At 50.7% G+C, this 17,283-nt stretch overlaps 4 protein-coding genes across 4 annotated transcripts; 2 read left to right on the forward strand and 2 right to left on the reverse strand.

Moving 5' to 3' along the window:
• Positions 1–47: 47 nt before the first annotated feature.
• On the forward strand, positions 48–2,183 carry BP01DRAFT_313887 (asparagine--tRNA ligase DED81). Its single transcript, XM_025572520.1, has 3 exons — positions 48–129; positions 278–1,909; positions 1,996–2,183. Exons 2-3 carry the CDS (start codon positions 321–323, stop codon positions 2,120–2,122), a joined length of 1,716 nt encoding a protein of 571 aa, XP_025433756.1. The 5' UTR covers positions 48–129; positions 278–320; the 3' UTR covers positions 2,123–2,183.
• Positions 2,184–3,393: 1,210 nt separating this feature from the next.
• On the reverse strand, positions 3,394–4,189 carry BP01DRAFT_197300 (uncharacterized protein). The gene has a single exon (XM_025570995.1). The coding sequence runs from the start codon at positions 3,927–3,929 to the stop codon at positions 3,618–3,620; it is 312 nt and encodes a 103-aa protein (XP_025433757.1). The 5' UTR covers positions 3,930–4,189; the 3' UTR covers positions 3,394–3,617.
• A 5,298-nt stretch (positions 4,190–9,487) lies between these two features.
• On the forward strand, positions 9,488–10,343 carry BP01DRAFT_354309 (uncharacterized protein). Its single transcript, XM_025574395.1, has 2 exons — positions 9,488–9,877; positions 10,027–10,343. Exons 1-2 carry the CDS (start codon positions 9,725–9,727, stop codon positions 10,126–10,128), a joined length of 255 nt encoding a protein of 84 aa, XP_025433758.1. The 5' UTR covers positions 9,488–9,724; the 3' UTR covers positions 10,129–10,343.
• Positions 10,344–11,249: 906 nt separating this feature from the next.
• On the reverse strand, positions 11,250–12,461 carry BP01DRAFT_290598 (uncharacterized protein; the record flags this gene model as incomplete). The annotated part of the gene is made up of 3 exons (XM_025571616.1): positions 11,250–11,970; positions 12,106–12,165; positions 12,253–12,461. 3 exons carry the CDS (start codon positions 12,459–12,461, stop codon positions 11,250–11,252), a joined length of 990 nt encoding a protein of 329 aa, XP_025433759.1.
• Between the last annotated feature and the right edge of the window lie 4,822 nt (positions 12,462–17,283).

The following is a 17,283-nucleotide window of genomic DNA, read 5'->3' on the forward strand; positions in this document are numbered from 1 at the left end:
GGAATCCAGAAATTTACCCCTCCGCCAAAGTGAACAGTCTTCCGCACTGTGCGATCTGGACAACCTCACCTCACCTGTACACGGGATTTGCTGCGGTAGCACTCCTCTGCCTGACTGATTGGTCAAGATGTAAGTTCTATAATGTTGTTATACCCCCTGTCCTGCTGCCCCAGTTGCTCCTGATAAGACAGAGGAGGGGAGGGGCGGTGACTCACATGCAAGTCCTTAAATGAATACTTATTGGCTATTGACACAATGCCCTCTGGCAATGATCTAGATCCAATACCCTCAGCCCAATCTTTCGCAACGGGAGCAACATAATGGCCACCATCTACATCGACGAGGATGTCGGCCGGGACGAGTCGACGGCGACCGGCACCGAAGCCGCCCCTTACAAAACTCTCCTCCACGCCTTCACGCAGCACCCTCCTTCCGAGGGAAATCAATACCTGACCCGCAAGTCCCAGACCGAGCCCGCCGAAGAGGGCGCCGACAAGCTCGAATGGAAGCCCGCCACCAAGTCGGCCATCAAGAAGGCTACCAACCTCTACGAGCAGCGCAAGAGAAAGGCCGCCAAGGAACAAGAACTGGCAATCCGCGAGAAGGAAGAGGCGGAGAAGCGCAAGATCGTCCTGGAGGAAGCCAAGAAGGTCGTGATCAAAGAAGATACCTCTCTTCCCAAGCCCGTTAAGATTCGTCTTGATGAGACCGACCCCGCCGTCGTCAAGCTGGGATCTCCCGAATCTGAGACCCCCGGTACCCGTGTCCGCGTTGTTGGCCGTGTCCACCGCTTGCGCCCTCAGAAGGATGTCATCTTCCTCACCCTCACCGATGGTTACGGCTACCTTCAGTGTGTTTTGACCGGCCAGCTCGTCAAGACCTACGATGCCATGACTCTCACTCTCGAAACATCCATTGCCATCCACGGTGAGATGCGTGCTGTGCCGCCCAAGCAGCACGCCCCCAACAACCGCGAGTTGCACGCCGACTTCTTTACCGTCATCGGCCGTGCTGCTGGCGACAAGGACGCCATCACCACCCGTGTTGCCCCTGACGCTGATCCCCAGACCCTTTACGACAACCGTCACTTGGTTCTCCGCGGTGAGACTGTTTCCTCGGTTATGAAGGTTCGCGCTGCAACCCTACGGGCTTTCCGTCAGACCTACGAAGAGAAGCGCATGCTGGAGGTTACTCCCCCTGCCATGGTGCAGACTCAGGTGGAGGGTGGAAGCACTCTCTTCAAGTTCGACTACTACGGCGAGGACGCCTACCTGACCCAGTCTTCCCAACTCTATCTGGAGACTTGTCTTCCCTCCCTCGGCGATGTCTTCTGCGTTTGCCCATCTTTCCGCGCTGAAAAGTCGCTGACCCGCCGTCACTTGTCCGAGTACACCCACATCGAGGCGGAGCTGGACTTCATCACCTTCAATGATCTCCTGGACCACCTAGAGCACATGATCTGCCGTGTCATTGAGTTGATGCTGGCCGAACCCGCCACCAAGGCCCTTATCGAAAAGCTCAACCCCGAGTTCAAGCCCCCAAGCCGTCCCTTCAAGCGCATGCGCTACTCCGATGCCATTGAATGGCTCCGCGAGCACGATATCCCCAACGAGGAGGGCCAGCCCCACCAGTTCGGCGATGACATTGCCGAGGCTGCTGAGCGCAAGATGACCGACATCATCAACCAGCCCATCTTCCTGACCCACTTCCCCGCCGAGATCAAGGCTTTCTACATGAAGAAGGACGAGGAGGACCGTCGCGTCACCGAGAGTGTCGATGTGCTGATGCCCGGTGTCGGTGAGATCGTCGGTGGTAGTATGAGAATGGACGACTATGACGAGCTCATGGCTGCCTACGCGCACGAGGGCATGGATCCCTCTCCTTACTACTGGTACACCGACCAGCGCAAGTATGTTTTCGACGCCTTCCCTCCCTATCTATGCTTTATGTCCCATTGGGAGTTTCTGGCTAACTGCGCGTTCCCTCAATTATCAGGTACGGAACCTCTCCCCACGGTGGGTACGGTTTCGGTCTCGAGCGCTTCTTGGCCTGGTTGTGTGCCCGCTACACCGTCAGGGACTGCTCCTTGTATCCCCGCTTCACCGGCCGTTGCACGCCTTAGATGTTGTGATAGAGCAGAAAAGACCCATAGATCTTACCCGTTAATCGACTTTGTCCGTGACGAAATGTTGCCTGTAGGTGTATTCAAGCTGGGCACCAAGTAACCGTAGGTACCCTTCTTGGTCATGTGTCTTCTGAGGTAGCGAACAAGTACTTTGTAGTACGTGCTTTGAGACTGCCTTTGCGGAGTCGATCGTCGAGGAATGTAGATATGCAAGAGAGTCCCCTGGGAAAAGGGAAGAGGGAAGAGAGCCTCAGGCTGAAGCAGGCACCCGCCCTTCTACCCATGGTCGATATGACCCGTTAAAAGGTCCTGGCCCGGCCCTCAGCTCCGAGAACCTTACTTTCTATCTGAGATAGTCCAGTCCAAGTATATATACGAGCGACAGTGACCACCGTCTAACCACAAGGCAACAGCCATGATGTCAGGTTCACCTACATCGTCTATCATGCGACTAATGATACGCGAAGGTGGAAATCACCCCCAAGGCACGAGCAGAACCCAAGACTATATAAGAGGAAAAAGAACCAGTCACGATAGCTAGCTAGGGTCGTAGTAAAGTTGGCGTGGCAAAACAATCCACCCATGGGTTGCGTGGACCGTGCGATCTCAACCCAGAATTTTTGCGAGCCATGGTTTGGAGTGCAGAGCATATACGAGCTTGGGAAGAGGAAAGCACTGGTCTGGCCGGGGCAGACACGAGGTAGTTATACATGATGAATATCAACCCCTGGACGCGTTGAATCACGGGCCGGGGCCGCAAGTCTCCTGAATGTTGGGGACTACCTTTTCACACACGATGTTGGCGCAGATCCGTTGACAATGCAAGAGAGTTTCCTCAGAGACGGGAACGAGTCTATTCAGTTAGTCCAAGACGGTCTGCTGTCTCGCAGATCTTGCTACAAGTTGCATGCACGTCTCCGACGACGAATCGAGAAGTTGGCACTGATTGGGCTCATTCGAAGGCGACAAAGAGAGTTCCGTTTTGACGTAGCTCGTTGGAAGACTCTCATGACATATTCTATCGCAGTGGAAACAGAGCAATAGTGTCATACTGGGATACGCCCACTGCCTTTGTGTTGAAGTGTGAATTTAACCCCCCACACGGGCTAGCTAACAGACTCCGCAAATGTGGTCAAAGTGCATGCAGCTAGCACTATAAGCGACCCAGGGACTAGGTTTATGTTGTCGATGGACTTATGAAGAGAATCCTTGGGCCAAACCCTTAGCAGAGGAGATTGTGCTTTCTTCCTGAGTTACAACGTCATCTGGAAGATTCTCCGAGCAACAGGCAGACATATCTCTCCTCTCAGTCGTCGACTAAACCACATTTTTTAAGTGACAAAGAATCCCGATTGATTAGTATCATGCCGCCTGATCTCTAGAACGTCGTAGCTCAACCAAGACGAGTCGAACAGAAGCTTTCTCATCGAGTGTACCACAAATCCGCCGAATACGAGTAAAGGTCGGTAAGAGCCACAACTCGGATGGCGCTCTAATTGTTCTGTTCCTCAGATTCCTCATCGTCTTCTTCTTTGTCTTCTTCTTCGTCACTGTCATTGATAGGAGGTTCGATCTCCAGTTGAGTATAGATGTCGCTATCAGAGGGATTATCTCGAATTATAGAAATTAAGTGAGCAACGCGCGCCTGATCTCCGCTGCGGACAATACTCATAATCCGTTCAAGAAGACCCCTGTAGTAGTCTAACTCGGCTGTGAGTTCTTCGGAGGCTTGCGAGGTGGTTGAGCCAGAGTCAGGGGTCTGACTGGCATTGTCGGGATGGTCGTTGCTGAGACTATAAGGCATCGCGGAAGGTTAGGCAGAAAAGAATGAGAGGCCGGCACAATGTTTTTCAGAGCTAGGAGTCTACCTTCCATCTCCATTCAGTGAAGAGCTGCTTTCGTCCAACGTCATCCTGCTATACGATCGCAAGGCAGATATTTCTAGTGTAGGTTGGCCGGAATTCCCGCAAAATGTGTTGAGCGCCGCACGAGATGGGAGCGACACAGGTCTTTTGGGACGATTCAGGTCAGATTATCAAGCGGGGGGTATCAAAGGGCGATGAGGCTTTGCTCAGAATGAAACAGCATTTAAGGTTGATCGAATCTCTATGAGACAAGGCTCTATTCACTGGAGGACATCTGGAGGGCGGGAGGGGAGAGCTGCAGCGATTGGATGCAATGATAGTGCAGTTAGTGGTGGTGTCTAGTCCCTCCTGATCAGAGTGACAAGCTGGCATGGCAGGCTGGTAGTCGGCTGAGGCTGACCCCCTGGGCAGCAAATGCGGTGTCCAGAGAGTCACACAATCAGCCGATGCTTCCGTTCATCAACCATCAGTGTGGGAGGATAAGGCTCGTCGTCTTCTAGAGAGGGAGCCAGACAGAGAGAGGGAGGAGGGAGGAAAAGATATCCAGGTCTCTTGAGCGAAAGTAACTGGAGCGGTAGGGTGGATTGATGGGCTCGTTGGCACCTGCAGAAAAGGGCGAGCCGTCAACTTCGGCCCCAAATTCCAGCCCATACGCATTGAACAAGTGCCACAGTTCATTAAGAACCACAACAAAATCTTTCAATAGCAAATATCACTGGGTATGACTCGATCCACCCATGAATCTGTGAAGGTTGGGGCCACCTTAAACCACCACGGGAAGGTCCAGTCCGTCATTGTGGATGTTCTGCAAGGCACGATCCGCAGACTATTCAAGCCCGGCAGGATAACATGAAATCATTACAGCAACAACCATAAAATAGTAATGATCAATGCTACATGATTCAGCTATCAGTTCATGGGCGAGGAAGGTGGATAGGCTTTGGGTCGTTGGATGCCCCCGTCAAAGCCCGAGAAGACTGCTCGTCCTGATCTCAAGATCGGAAAAAGTGTCCAGCCAATCCCTGGTTCCGTTGGCGGTCTCCGCCGCCCATAATGAAGAGAGAACAAGAACGAATCTGCGACGCTTTGGAAGTATCATCCGTTTGATCGTATAGGTCCAATCGGTTTCTCGCTGCTCAGCTTTGATTTATGCTTCTTTATCTTGAGCCGATGCTTCTCATTTTGCCGCGTTAACTGCTCCTTTGCCTCCTCTCCATTGGAGCACTGCCGCACTTCGCACTGCTCCTCCCTGTCTTTGCCACTCCGCAAGTCCTCTCATCAGAGGAGCATTGCTGCAAGGGTTGCTGGCTCCGTGCACAGTCCACATGAGTGAAGACGTTGTTGCTGGGTAGTTTCTTCAGCTCGACCTAGTAAGGATCGGTCGACAAATCGGTTTCTATCCCACCAACTGCCGGCAATTAACATGTTCCAGCTGCCCTGTTTGCCACTGCAGCTCTTCCGACCTCGTTTCCCAGCGGACAACACGCGTGATTCTTCCTATGCATGCTTCTTAACAGCTTCGCGTCGATGACCATTTGTCGATGACAGTCTTCGACTGCGCTCAATCTCGAGCCGAGCCTTCAGATGACTTTGTCTTGCCCCGTGGTCACCCAGGAATCACCGTTTCAACAGACCCTATAAGGGGCTATCTCTTCTCGTCCTGATCCTTTATAGGAATTTGCTTTGAGTTCTTGCGACTACGTCACAAAGATATCGGCCATGGACACGGCCAAAATACCTTTGCTTCGATCGACAGGCGATGAAGTGTGCGAAGGAGGGCGAATACCCCAGGAGAAAGGCGATTGCAGAGGTATGCAAGTCTACCACCGTGCCCCTGGTCAACTCAGTCTATGCCTAGTTACTGAGGAAGTTTTGTGTGCGAGTTAGGTATATAAGCGCGCCGCGTGTTGTTGACTCGGTCAACGCGTGTCAACAATCGATGGTGTTAAGGGTCGTCCCATGATCTTCGAGTCAACGGTCGCAGTCAAGCCTTGAAATTGTTTTGAGACATACTGTGCTGCACATGCTCAAAAGTGGTCTGGCACATGAAAGTAACACCCAAAGCCGAGATGCATACATGCACGTGTCCGCCTGGCGCTCTTTATATCCCAGGGCATCACCTCGGTTATCGCGAATGTGTGCATAATGTGCACAACCAGTAGCAAGCTGGCGCATGGGAGCCCATGGTACACTTTGGCAGCGCGACACCTCCAAGACGAAAGCAGGGTGTGTTGATTTTAAAGAAAAGAGGACCGGGGAACCTTGTTGGCCGACGATGAACAGCACTAAAATGAATCCCCGTGAGACATTGGCAGATTGACCCAGTCAGTTACTGGCGTTATGTGGACAAAGCTGCCTTCAACCGGCCTTGAGGATCTTCAGCTTCGAATGACTGGACATGGACTGGCAAATGTGTATCTCCAGTTCATGCGTTACACTGTTAGCACGCAGTGCAGACATGCAATACACACCGGCATGAATGTTAGACCTTGGGAGCTCCATGAATGCAACAAAACAGGCACACATTATCGAGCTTCCTAGCGCTATATCACGCCCCAGTACTGTTGTGGGTACGCTGCACACTGTTCTTAAGAACTGATACATGTCTAGGCAGAATATCGATACTGAAATGAATTGGGGTCGATATCTGTCTGCCGATAATGTCGTTCATGAGGTGACTGGGTTCGTTCAGGCACGTTGGGGCAGCAAATGACTCCCGTACTAGTCCGCCTTAGCGCAGATCTCCGTTCGATGCTGCGAGGTGTCCTATCCAACAAAGCGGCTTTCCATTCGAGCACATGGGTGGTACATCTTTCCTTGTTGGCAGGATGAGATCAGGAGAATAGTTAACTGCGCTTGTATGAATTGTGAAGTTTCTTGTGGGCATCACGTCGAGCAGGCGGAGTCGGGTCGCGGTGGGCTTAAGCAGATGTCAGCGTCTAACCTATCCTTCTTCTCCGCCATGCCCAATACCATGGTTTCACAAGACACAGCTGTCGTCGATAATGTAATTGAAGAAGAGATTACATTCGAATGATGGAAGGTTAGAGAGAATTTCTCACTGCATGGCGCGACAAGGTCGGTGCATGCACTTGGACTTTGAGCCACGCTGAATAACCATCGGTGGATCCATTGGCTCGATCGGACTTTCAGCCAATCTCTCTTTCAGGTGGGTTTGTTCGTGTCACGGAAGATCGGGTACCAATGGACTCTTTTCCCGAATGGCGGCATCATCAAACACAGTCAGACCCTGGGAAATTCTCCAGCCTTGAAGTCACGATACGCTTTGGTGGGTTTATGCAGCTTCATCGACGACATCTCACATTATCTCACACGTAGATTTCCTGGTGATTTGTCAGGGAAGCAGGAGTATCAGACTCAGACCATAGTGAGAGGATGTCTGGGTTCCCAACAAGGACGCTGAGGACGCACTGTTGGAGAGGGAAAATCGGTTGAATCAGCAATATACTGCCGCAAGGTTGGGCCGGAAAATAGTTCCGGGATATGAGATCACCTTCCCAGCGCCTATTAAGCCCATAGGAAAATGGATTTGAGGAGGAAGGTATGATAAGCGCCCACTTTTCCTGATGAGCACTCGAGAGCAACAAAGATGGAAGACTCGAAGTCGAGCAGCAGCAGAGTCTGTCAGTGGAGAGCCGCAGCCCCTTCTTGTTGCGCGGGATAATGATTCCAGAGACGCCTATTGGGCTCCGTTGTTTGCATGCACAGCACTTCCATTCGACTGGTCCTTTCGCGTACCAGTCTTTGTGTGTTCAAACTGTGGAAGTGCTTGACTTTCTTACTCAGGGGCAGTCAGTCCTACCTGTCGTGACGGCTCCTCCTCCGGTCCATGGGTGCGCAACTGCTTGACCTTTGTTTTCGTGGTAGACTACGTGGTTTCATTGCTTCCTCGAAGTAAGTCGAGCCCATTTCGATTTTACACATGCTTATTTGAGATTTCATTGGCATGTTTATTCGAGGTGAGAAGTATTATGAATTGGTGCTGTGTGCTATCCCATCCCCGTCAGTATCCGCGTCCTCTTGTAAACGCCTTATTGACCGCGTCCTCTACCGTCTAGGTATTTAGCATCCTCTCGAAATTCACCACCTCCTTGTCGAATTGCAATGCCTGGGAAGCTGTCAACGTGAGAACACTGGCCCGTTGCTGAGAATCTGCTATGGTGGGAACAATCAACCCCTGCAAAGCTACACGATCTGGTTAAGGTCACGATCGTGCAGCAATCCACACTGCCTCCGAAGCACTTTTGTGATCCGTACTTCAGGGACCTGTGTATGCGGGAACAAAGCACGGTCAGAGCTACGATCGGAAGCATCGGACGCTTGTCAGTTCGATGCTTATCAATCAGTACAGTATTGAGCCAGCACACTGAGTCTGTCAACTCATATACTTGTTGCTTCTACTCAAAGTTCTCACCCCCTTTACTTCACGGTAGAGGTAGGTATATGCCGCTTGTATCTGTGCTGCCGAGGTGATGCCAACCCGCATCAAGCGGCTGTTATCACGCAAACCTATCTAGAATGCATTTGATTCCAAATCAGATTAAGCGTCGTCTCAATTTGAGTCTACACGCTTGCTCCGTGCTGTTGCACGGCGCACAAGGGAGTTCATCATCGATATCACTTTGCAGAATTATCTGCAGTCCTGAACAATACCTTATTTGAGTCCCCTAATTGACCAGTGCAGCTTGTCGCCCGCTGTCTTCCGGACACCACGTCCGCTTTAGTCGACATAGCAAGCCCCAAGATGCTTGAGCATATCATGGTTCTTAATTCTTACCAGTATCATCGAGGTATACTCAAATACTTGGTCAATCCTTAGCCTTTGTTCACTCCCCCGGCCTGCTTGGTACCTCAGCATCCGTCCTGAGTTTCCCCGTGCGCGGGAGGAAGCTGTATATGGAAACTCTCAGCGTGTTGACACAGCGTGAGGCTTTTGTTCTTTATACAATTTTCCTCTTTCCAGCACAAAGGGGATGCAGCTACATAAACGAACCATTCTGATTGTTCTGTGACTCACCCCCATGAGTGCTTCATATGAAAGCTCCTCTGATAGACATGACAAGACAAGCAACGGAACTCTGCGAGACTAACTCGAGATTTACAACCCTAATGCCACTCACAGAACATACTCTTATCCTTGTTTACCTTTAGCTTGGATCCACATACCACAATTACCCCCATCGAATACCAACTGGCCGACCAGCCCGTTGCCCCTTGGAATCGACATTCCTCCCTCCACCCCTGCTCTCTTTTCAGACCTAGATACCCCAAGACCTGATTTTAAGGACGATCCAGAGCCATCTCTGAAGTATACTCTAGTGCAAGTCAGCCAACACGCGACGGCGCTGACTTCAGAACGGCTGCCAGCATTCAACCCAACCCAACTTTACCCCCTTACTTATTCCTCCCACGCATCATGTAGGTATGGATGGCGCGCAGGGAGCTTGCCGATTTAAAGGTACCTCTGCCCATCTTACCTACTCCAAGCACTGTAAGACTTTTTAGCTCTACGTACCGCCATTCGACATCCCGCCCTCGACCAGGCGTGCAGCCCAGCCCAGCACACACTACAGTCTGACAAGCATCAGACGGTTCACTCCTTTGATCAATCACCAGTCGTTTCTTTCTACCTACAACACATCACAGCCAATACCAACCACTCACTTGTTCAATCTACTCGTCAACTTTCCCAACAAACAATATTTCTCTCAGAATGCAACTCTCCGCCCTCTTCCTCGCAACCATCACCCTCCTCGCCTCCACCGTCTCCGCTCAGACCAAGCCTCATGGCATCGACACCGGCAACGAGGCCTGCGTGGGCCAATGCGTCCGCGATCCGAAGCTGTTGAAATGCCCGAAGACGAAGGTAAGAAAAACCCCCCTCCACCCCTTTTCTTTTTGGCGCCATCCCCTTGCCTAGCCTTGCTTTGCCTTGGTTCTACCTCCCCTTTCCGTTTTCACTCCTTGAGTTAAACTCCAGCCACTCACCTGGACTAATCCACTCACCAAAAACAGTACCAACCCGATCAAAACTGCTATGTATGCTGCTGGGCGGATGACGACGCAGACGCGTTCGCGGATCATATTGACGATGACTTCGTGAAGGATTTCGATTAGACGGAATTCTTGATTAGGGTTGATGTGACTTGTCATGGGGGTTGCAGTGATGGGGTGGGTTGTGGTGCGATTATATCGTCATGGGTAGGGGAAGGGGGCATGACTGATCGAGACTGTTGCAGTTCGGGGATCAGGTGGTTTATCATGTGTGAATGTTAATACTAGGAAGACAGAAACGGATGTAATACTACAGACTAGTATCAGTCTTTTACATCATGCTTGGACAGTGGATCTTTCAGGAAGCTCTGCGATAGACATTTGTATGGGAGTGAGATTGACATCATTGTGCTTGTGCTTGAAATTGACTTGATTCCTTTCGGCATGATAAGTAGTACTGCATGCACGTCTTCAATACTTCAAGGATAATGAAGTATCCAGGATTGAATTCCTTACACTGCACAAATGAAATCGAGTATCCCACAGGGCTGATTGTTCTTTTCTTGCATACTACGCGCCGGATAAGCGGCCAGTTGAGGGTGATTATCTAGCCAAGATCTAGCTCCGAATCACCTTTTGTCTTGGCCGATGCCGGTTCGGCTCGTCTTGTTTCACCGTAAGGCTGAGTAAAAAAAGGTGGTGGGTCAGATCGAAGGAAATCCGGGGTAAGTTCTGACAGATTGCAGCCCAGGTTGACTGCCAGATACAAGCTAATGCATACGGTGGCACCGTTTTAAGCCTATCCGGGAAGATTGAAATAGTAAGTTCATATCAGATGAAGACTAAGTAGTTGTCGTTGAGTGATCACGTGGAGGGGTCTAACTAAAATCTTCGTCGCTAACTATCCGCCTGTTACCACCAAAGCCCAACACCTGACTGGTTATTAAAAAAGTGTCTATCCCATATCTCGCCGCGACAATCCATGTTCAAAATAAGGAGAAAAAGAGAGAAATTCGTAAGTGAAGTCCGCGCCAATCGCCGCACAATTCGTCTCTCGCATGCTTTCTATCATGTTTCCTGCTCGATGATTGCACATGAATGAAATACGAACAAAAGGAAGAGAAGGTTATAAGAAAAACACGGATGATGCAATTGGCATATGACCACAGTGACCACAGACCTCCATAGCCAATGGATCGTCACCCTTCAACTTTGCCGGGCACGCCAGACATCTAGCCTAGGGCTCAGACAGAGCGCATGGGCACATTGGAGCTCACCGCACCCAAGGTCGTAGTCAAAGTGGATGTCTTGTTGAGAGGCTTTTCATTCCACAGTGCACTGCTGGCGGGGAAAATGGATCCATCATTGGACATGTCGACGGGGGAGACGTCCTCAGCTTGAACAAGGACATGAGGAACTACCAGCTCGACCCCTTTGGTCGCACTCGAACTGCAAAAATGCGGGTTGTGTCGCGGCGGCAGAGGACGATATGCCGGATCGTGCATCTGACCCATGTAATCTGACGCGTTGCTACTGAACGAGGATGCGACCGTAGACGGTGTATGGGTCAGCGAGGGCATATGTCCCGTGCTACTCAGCAGAGTAGTCAAGCTGGCAGAGCTGCGATGACCGAGCCCAGGGCGACGTAGAGGCACGCCACGGTCATCGTTGTGGAACTGGGACAAGTACTTCCAAGCATCCGAGGTTGCCAACGAACTAGCACCATTGCCCGTAGGTATTACGGGCTTCCATTCAGTGGGATCCTGATCCGTCTTGGCCTCAAGCCATTCACCGGATATCCGGGCAGAGCTGGACAATCTGGAAGAGCTTCTCGTGGGAGTGAAGGGTGCGACTATCATGCGAGGCGACATTGGGGGAGAGCTAGGAGGAGTCGAAGAGGAAGACATGGATGAAGTGGATGGGAAGGATGCTGAAATTGGTTTGTGGGAGTCTTTGCGACGGCAGCTATAGATAAGACAAATGTAAGCATGTGAAAGAATTGCACAGCCAGGCAGAGAGGGAACGAGGTGAGATTTAAGAGACAACGGGGACTGTGCTCGGTGGCAAGAAATGTGCACGATAAGGAGAATCTCGTCATACCTTTCGCTGCAATAAAGAATAGTGTTGTCGGGCACTGTTATCTGCCTCTCGCACATGGCACTGTTGGTCCATTAGCTTAAAAAGAACTCTAGATAAGAGAATAGACAACAAGCATGCAAGGCAACAAGAAGCAATTTTGGTACATACCAGAAATTAAGAAAGCTGGCCGCCATCTCGGGTTGCCGGTCGTCTTCCACTCGCAAATGCTTGGTGGGCTGTCCAGAACCTAGCTTTGAGATGGAATGATGATTCCCCAAGGATGTGCCTCTCCGGTGTGTTGCTGGCCGAGAGGTTCTCACTTTGGTGGCATTCGAACCCGAGGGTGTGCGTCGATGATGAAAAGTACCTTGAGTCATGGATGGCGGTGTGTGAAGGGGTTTATGTATAGGGCAATCATAAAAAAATAATAAAATAAAATAAAAAAAATATACTCGTCAAGAGGCACCAGTGTGGCTCTATCTGAGATAGTTCGGCGGGTGGTACCTTGCGCCGATGAAGGCCGCGTCCAGTTGTGGAGCACGAGAGCTTCCCCTGATGGGGTCAGAGTATGAGGGATTTGCGGCTAGCAGGGGAGGTCAAGTGCACCGCAGGACCAACCAACTAGGCCAGCTTTGTCTCGGATAGTCGTACTGGGAAGTCCTGTAAGTCCCCGTGATGGTAATAATACCTCGCACTCGTCCAAAAAGAACAAAAGGGAGGCAATAATGATGATGGGCATGCGCTGGATCAATCCGACGGAATGACCTAAGAATACAGATTTCCTTTTTGCTTCTCTTGGGGTGGGAAAGGGAAACCCTAGCAATGAGGCAAATATGTAGCAGGCGGATTGAGAATTCTTTATGATGATAATGACGCCGATAAGCTTTTCTGTGTGTGTATCTGCGTATCTGCTGTGGCACGGCAATGGTCAGATCAGTCACAAAATAAAAAGCGCAGTTTCACTAAACGGGGAAGTGGGCGACTCGTTGGACGGTTATCAAAGGCCTCTGAGTGGGGAGAGATAAGGGGACTTTTGGAACCAGGCATAGAAAATGACGAAGAGAAACGATAAATTTAGCCGGATACGGGCGGGCAGGCAGGCATACTGTGTAGATAGTGTGTGTACTTACCAGCCAGCTGAAGCAAATGATGATTGTCTTGTTGATGTTTCTCTTCTTTATTGGATTGAATGACGGTAGTGATGTTGTCTTCAAAATACACCGCACCGCACGTGCGACTCGGCTGGTCCCAAAGAAGGGAAGTTGCTGTGCTCCCAACTATGCGGGATTATGAAGTGGCGGTGGTGGTCACTATCGTGCAGCTAGTTGTAAACTGAAAGGTAAAAAAAAAACAAGAAGTCGCTCGGAGAATATTGCGTGATCCAGGGATATTGAGGTCAGGTACACAAGACTAAGATTGTGATATATAGCAATTGTACGGAGACTCCGTAGTCGATTTAAGTCTTTCTTCGTTTTGTTTGACTCAATATGTCCGGTTGGCCGACGGACCGAGGGGAAGACGTGGAGGGCGAGGGAGGGAGGTATATGGGTAAATATAATTGAGCAGCGGCAGATTCTAGAACAGAACTCTATCCGTGTATTGGGATGAGGGGAATACCACCTAGACGAGGTCAGCCCTGGGGTTCCCTTTCTCTTTTCTCTTTTTCCTTCTAACGATTGCGCATTATTCCCTAGGGTGAAGGTGACAACCGCCGAGCACGTCAAGTCCTTCACCTTGGGAGTCACGCCATTTTGGTCTAGAACTGGGGTGGGGGGTGGAGGCAGAGATGCCCCCCTCCATCATGGCCTCAGGCACCACCCCGCGACGCGCAATCGTTGTCTTCACTTTCTCCATTCATTCATCTTAATTGGGAAACACAACAAAAATAACTGCTGCTTACCTCACCACCAGCTGGATGATCTAATCAGAGAGTATCAGACCAATGTACGGAGCACCGACCGTTACACTTGATCTCCGCTGTTGAAACAGAATTTTCGCTGGACCGGTCTCTCTAAATTTAGTAGCTGGTAGCTGTGACCGCTCTGGATCCGGTGGAGAGAGTTGAGGTCAGACTGAGGAAACAGAATAGAAAAATTGGATTCCAGCCTTCTCCGTCCGAATCCGTTGATGTCTGCCCGCATTCTTATATTGGAATTCAATCGGCATACCATCGGCACTCCAGCGTTGCCGGAGCGGGGTACGGTATCATGGTTTGGAGATAACCTAACGACGGAGTCACTTCCACCGAGCCTTGATTTCCTAGTATCGACGGAGTAGTATGCCAGACTACTCCGTACCCAGTGTGATAATTCCTAGCCCATTCCCATCACATCACCTTGCAATCTGCTCGTCTTCCCTGCCCGTTCCGATCTCTGGAATTTTCCTATAACCGACGGAACCACGCTTATCGGGTCGCGGGGGAAGACCTCATTTCCCCCGCGGCCCCAATCATGCTGTCGCATTCGGATGACATGTCGTCTTGGCTTGGACGATATGGTCGACGCCGGGGCTTCTAGGTCGGATCATCAACACCCACTCCCACCTCCACTCACTCCCCCAGCGTTCAGATTGGCAACCTTTCTTTGATTCGGGCACCCATCATCCACCGAGGGGCGTCAGCTGTCAATCCCTCCTACTCCACCGCTCTTGGGTCTAGAGTCTCTAGGCAATGTCCGAGACTCAGACTCCCCGGGTACTACAATGAGGGATAGACCAATGCTTTACGTACAAGCTTACACATGGTAAGTAGTGGGCTGGAGGCGCAGGGCTCGAAGGTTGTTCCTCTGCAGTATCAAGGGATCAACCGCCGTTTAGATCCAATGATCGCGCCATATGGCCCAGTTGCACACACATACGCGCGCACATAATACACACCGTACCTATTGACCTTGGTGGTGACCAAACAAGGAACCTTCGAAACTGCATTTCATTATGGAGTACATGCTTTATCTTTCCACCATTTCGTCCACCTTGGGGGTGTGACGCCATCAATACAAATGTCTGAAATGGTATCTGTTAGTCTTCGGTAGAAGCGGAACAGAAGCAAAGAGGGTTGGTTCGGCGGGATCAGCCACAACAGGAACACTCCCATAAACCGCTGCTCTGATGAAGAGGGGGCAAATCGCCAATCGCAATGACGAAAATAGCTCAAATACACTCAGCAAAGCAAGAATAGAGCGATGGTTTGTGCTTACAATAGACGCCATCAAGGAGGGAATAATTACCCGGACGCCATACTGAAGGCTTTGTATAGAGTAAGTAGTCTATGATGCCATCAAGACAGCAACAGAGACGGTCGATGATAGTGGGGTCCGGGAGAGTACTAGAAAATAGCCAACATGCACTCTATGATAAACACCGGCTTAATTCAAGGTAATTTGGTTTTCACCCCGTCTCGACCAACAAAACAACGAAGACAGTTTGCCCTACGACAAACGATCTGAAAAAATAATAATAATAATAATCGACTCACGGCGGATGAACATTCCCACCCAGTCATTCCAGTCGTACGAACAACTCCGGACCAAGTATCGACTCTTGTGTTTGTCAAACTCCGAGGTCCACCGATCTCGACCGTGTCAGGACCTGTTCTGGACTTCTAAGAAACCGAACTAAGCCACTTCTCCAGCCAGGATAGGATCGCTGACGTTGGCCTCGAGTGTTTTGTTTAAAGTTTGATTGACTTTGAGGCCTCGTTGACGACAGCCTCACTTCACTTCAAACCATCCCTGCGCATTACCTTATGGTTTCAATCTTTTCCCGCTCGAGATTCCAATCCTACATGGGGAGATGTTCGAGCCCTGATGGCTGGCTGCAACGGCTGCCACACTGCAAGTAACGGTCAGTAACTGCAGTACTTGCTTCTGCTTAAGGCGCAAACGGCTCTTTCTTCTTCCCGTCTCTCCAGCAGAAGTTCAACTATGAGATCGTTGCATTCAGCGGGAGTGCCGATGCGGCCACGCTACTACCAGTACCGGTACCTACTCCTACGCTCCAAGTAGTATTCAGGCCCCGCCCCTCCAATCTTCCTCCTCAGGTAGATTTTGGTTGCTATCATGCCTGGCTGATACACTCCTAAGTAATAATCGCATCCCAGCGGGCCGTGTCAAGCTCACTTTGTTCATTGACTCTCTTCCTCTTCACAATTCCGGCTATCCCGCGCCTCCCCTCGAATTGCCCCGCCAGATTGCCTCATTAGGGCACAAGATAAGCCACTGCAGATATACAATGCATACATACACCCTTGATCTAATTCACCCTTCTCCCGATCTCATTCAATCTGCATCCATCCAGAGTTCCTGATTCTTCCCTCACGTTGGGCGAGAAACAAAACTCTAAAAAATCCAGAAACCTTTTCCTCCAAGGGGTGGAAGGGGGAATCCCCTGTTCCTCAAACAAACAGACTTCCTTTCAGACCCGAAGAGACCAAGGAACATACGGTACCTCTTTCTTTCTTCCCTCTGCCCCCCGCCCGCATTCAAATCAGCCCCAGACTTATGGGGGAGGGGAGAGAACGGGGGAGGTCTCGTACCAATGCAACATCACTTTTCCCCTTCCGCATGTACCGACTGGTTAAGCTAAAGAGACTTCCAACCTACTACACCTATTACCTACTAAAGTTTTTCCTCCCTCTCTCTTCCATGGGGCTTGCGTCTGCAGTCTGCAGAGTCCACGTTGGGCAGGATAGCCGACTGTCCAGTCATACGGTTCTATACATACATATGGTTCAGTTGCCAGTTCAGCTGGTGGGTGGTAGTGAATTGGTCCCTTCCTCCTGCCTAGCACCTGGCGCCGCAGAGAAAAGGTAAGATAAGTCGGCTAACTTGACTCGAAGGAGTCCGACTTGAAATTCTGCGCATAGTAGCCCGCGCCCGCGATGGAAGATAAAATGCAAAGAGGAAATGCCATTAGGTAGTGGGCTGGGCTATTAGAAGTCCCTTCTGAGCTGTTGAGGTGTGCAGGAGAGGAAGCATAGGACCTTTCCTTTGTAAGTGTACGGAGTAACCTTCATAGACTCCGTGCGCTGATGACTGCCAACACTCCCCGCCGTCTGAGCCTCGTGCTGGAGAAGGAGAAATTTCCGCGTCGTAGCTGGCGCTGACGGCAACGATGCGCGCGAGCCGCATGATGACTCTCGTCCGTAACCAAACGCTTATTGCGCATGATCTGTGCATCCCACTTGCACCCATGACACGCGGA

Source organism: Aspergillus saccharolyticus (assembly GCF_003184585.1).
Source record: "Aspergillus saccharolyticus JOP 1030-1 unplaced genomic scaffold BP01scaffold_6, whole genome shotgun sequence".
Classification (NCBI taxonomy): domain Eukaryota; kingdom Fungi; phylum Ascomycota; class Eurotiomycetes; order Eurotiales; family Aspergillaceae; genus Aspergillus; species Aspergillus saccharolyticus.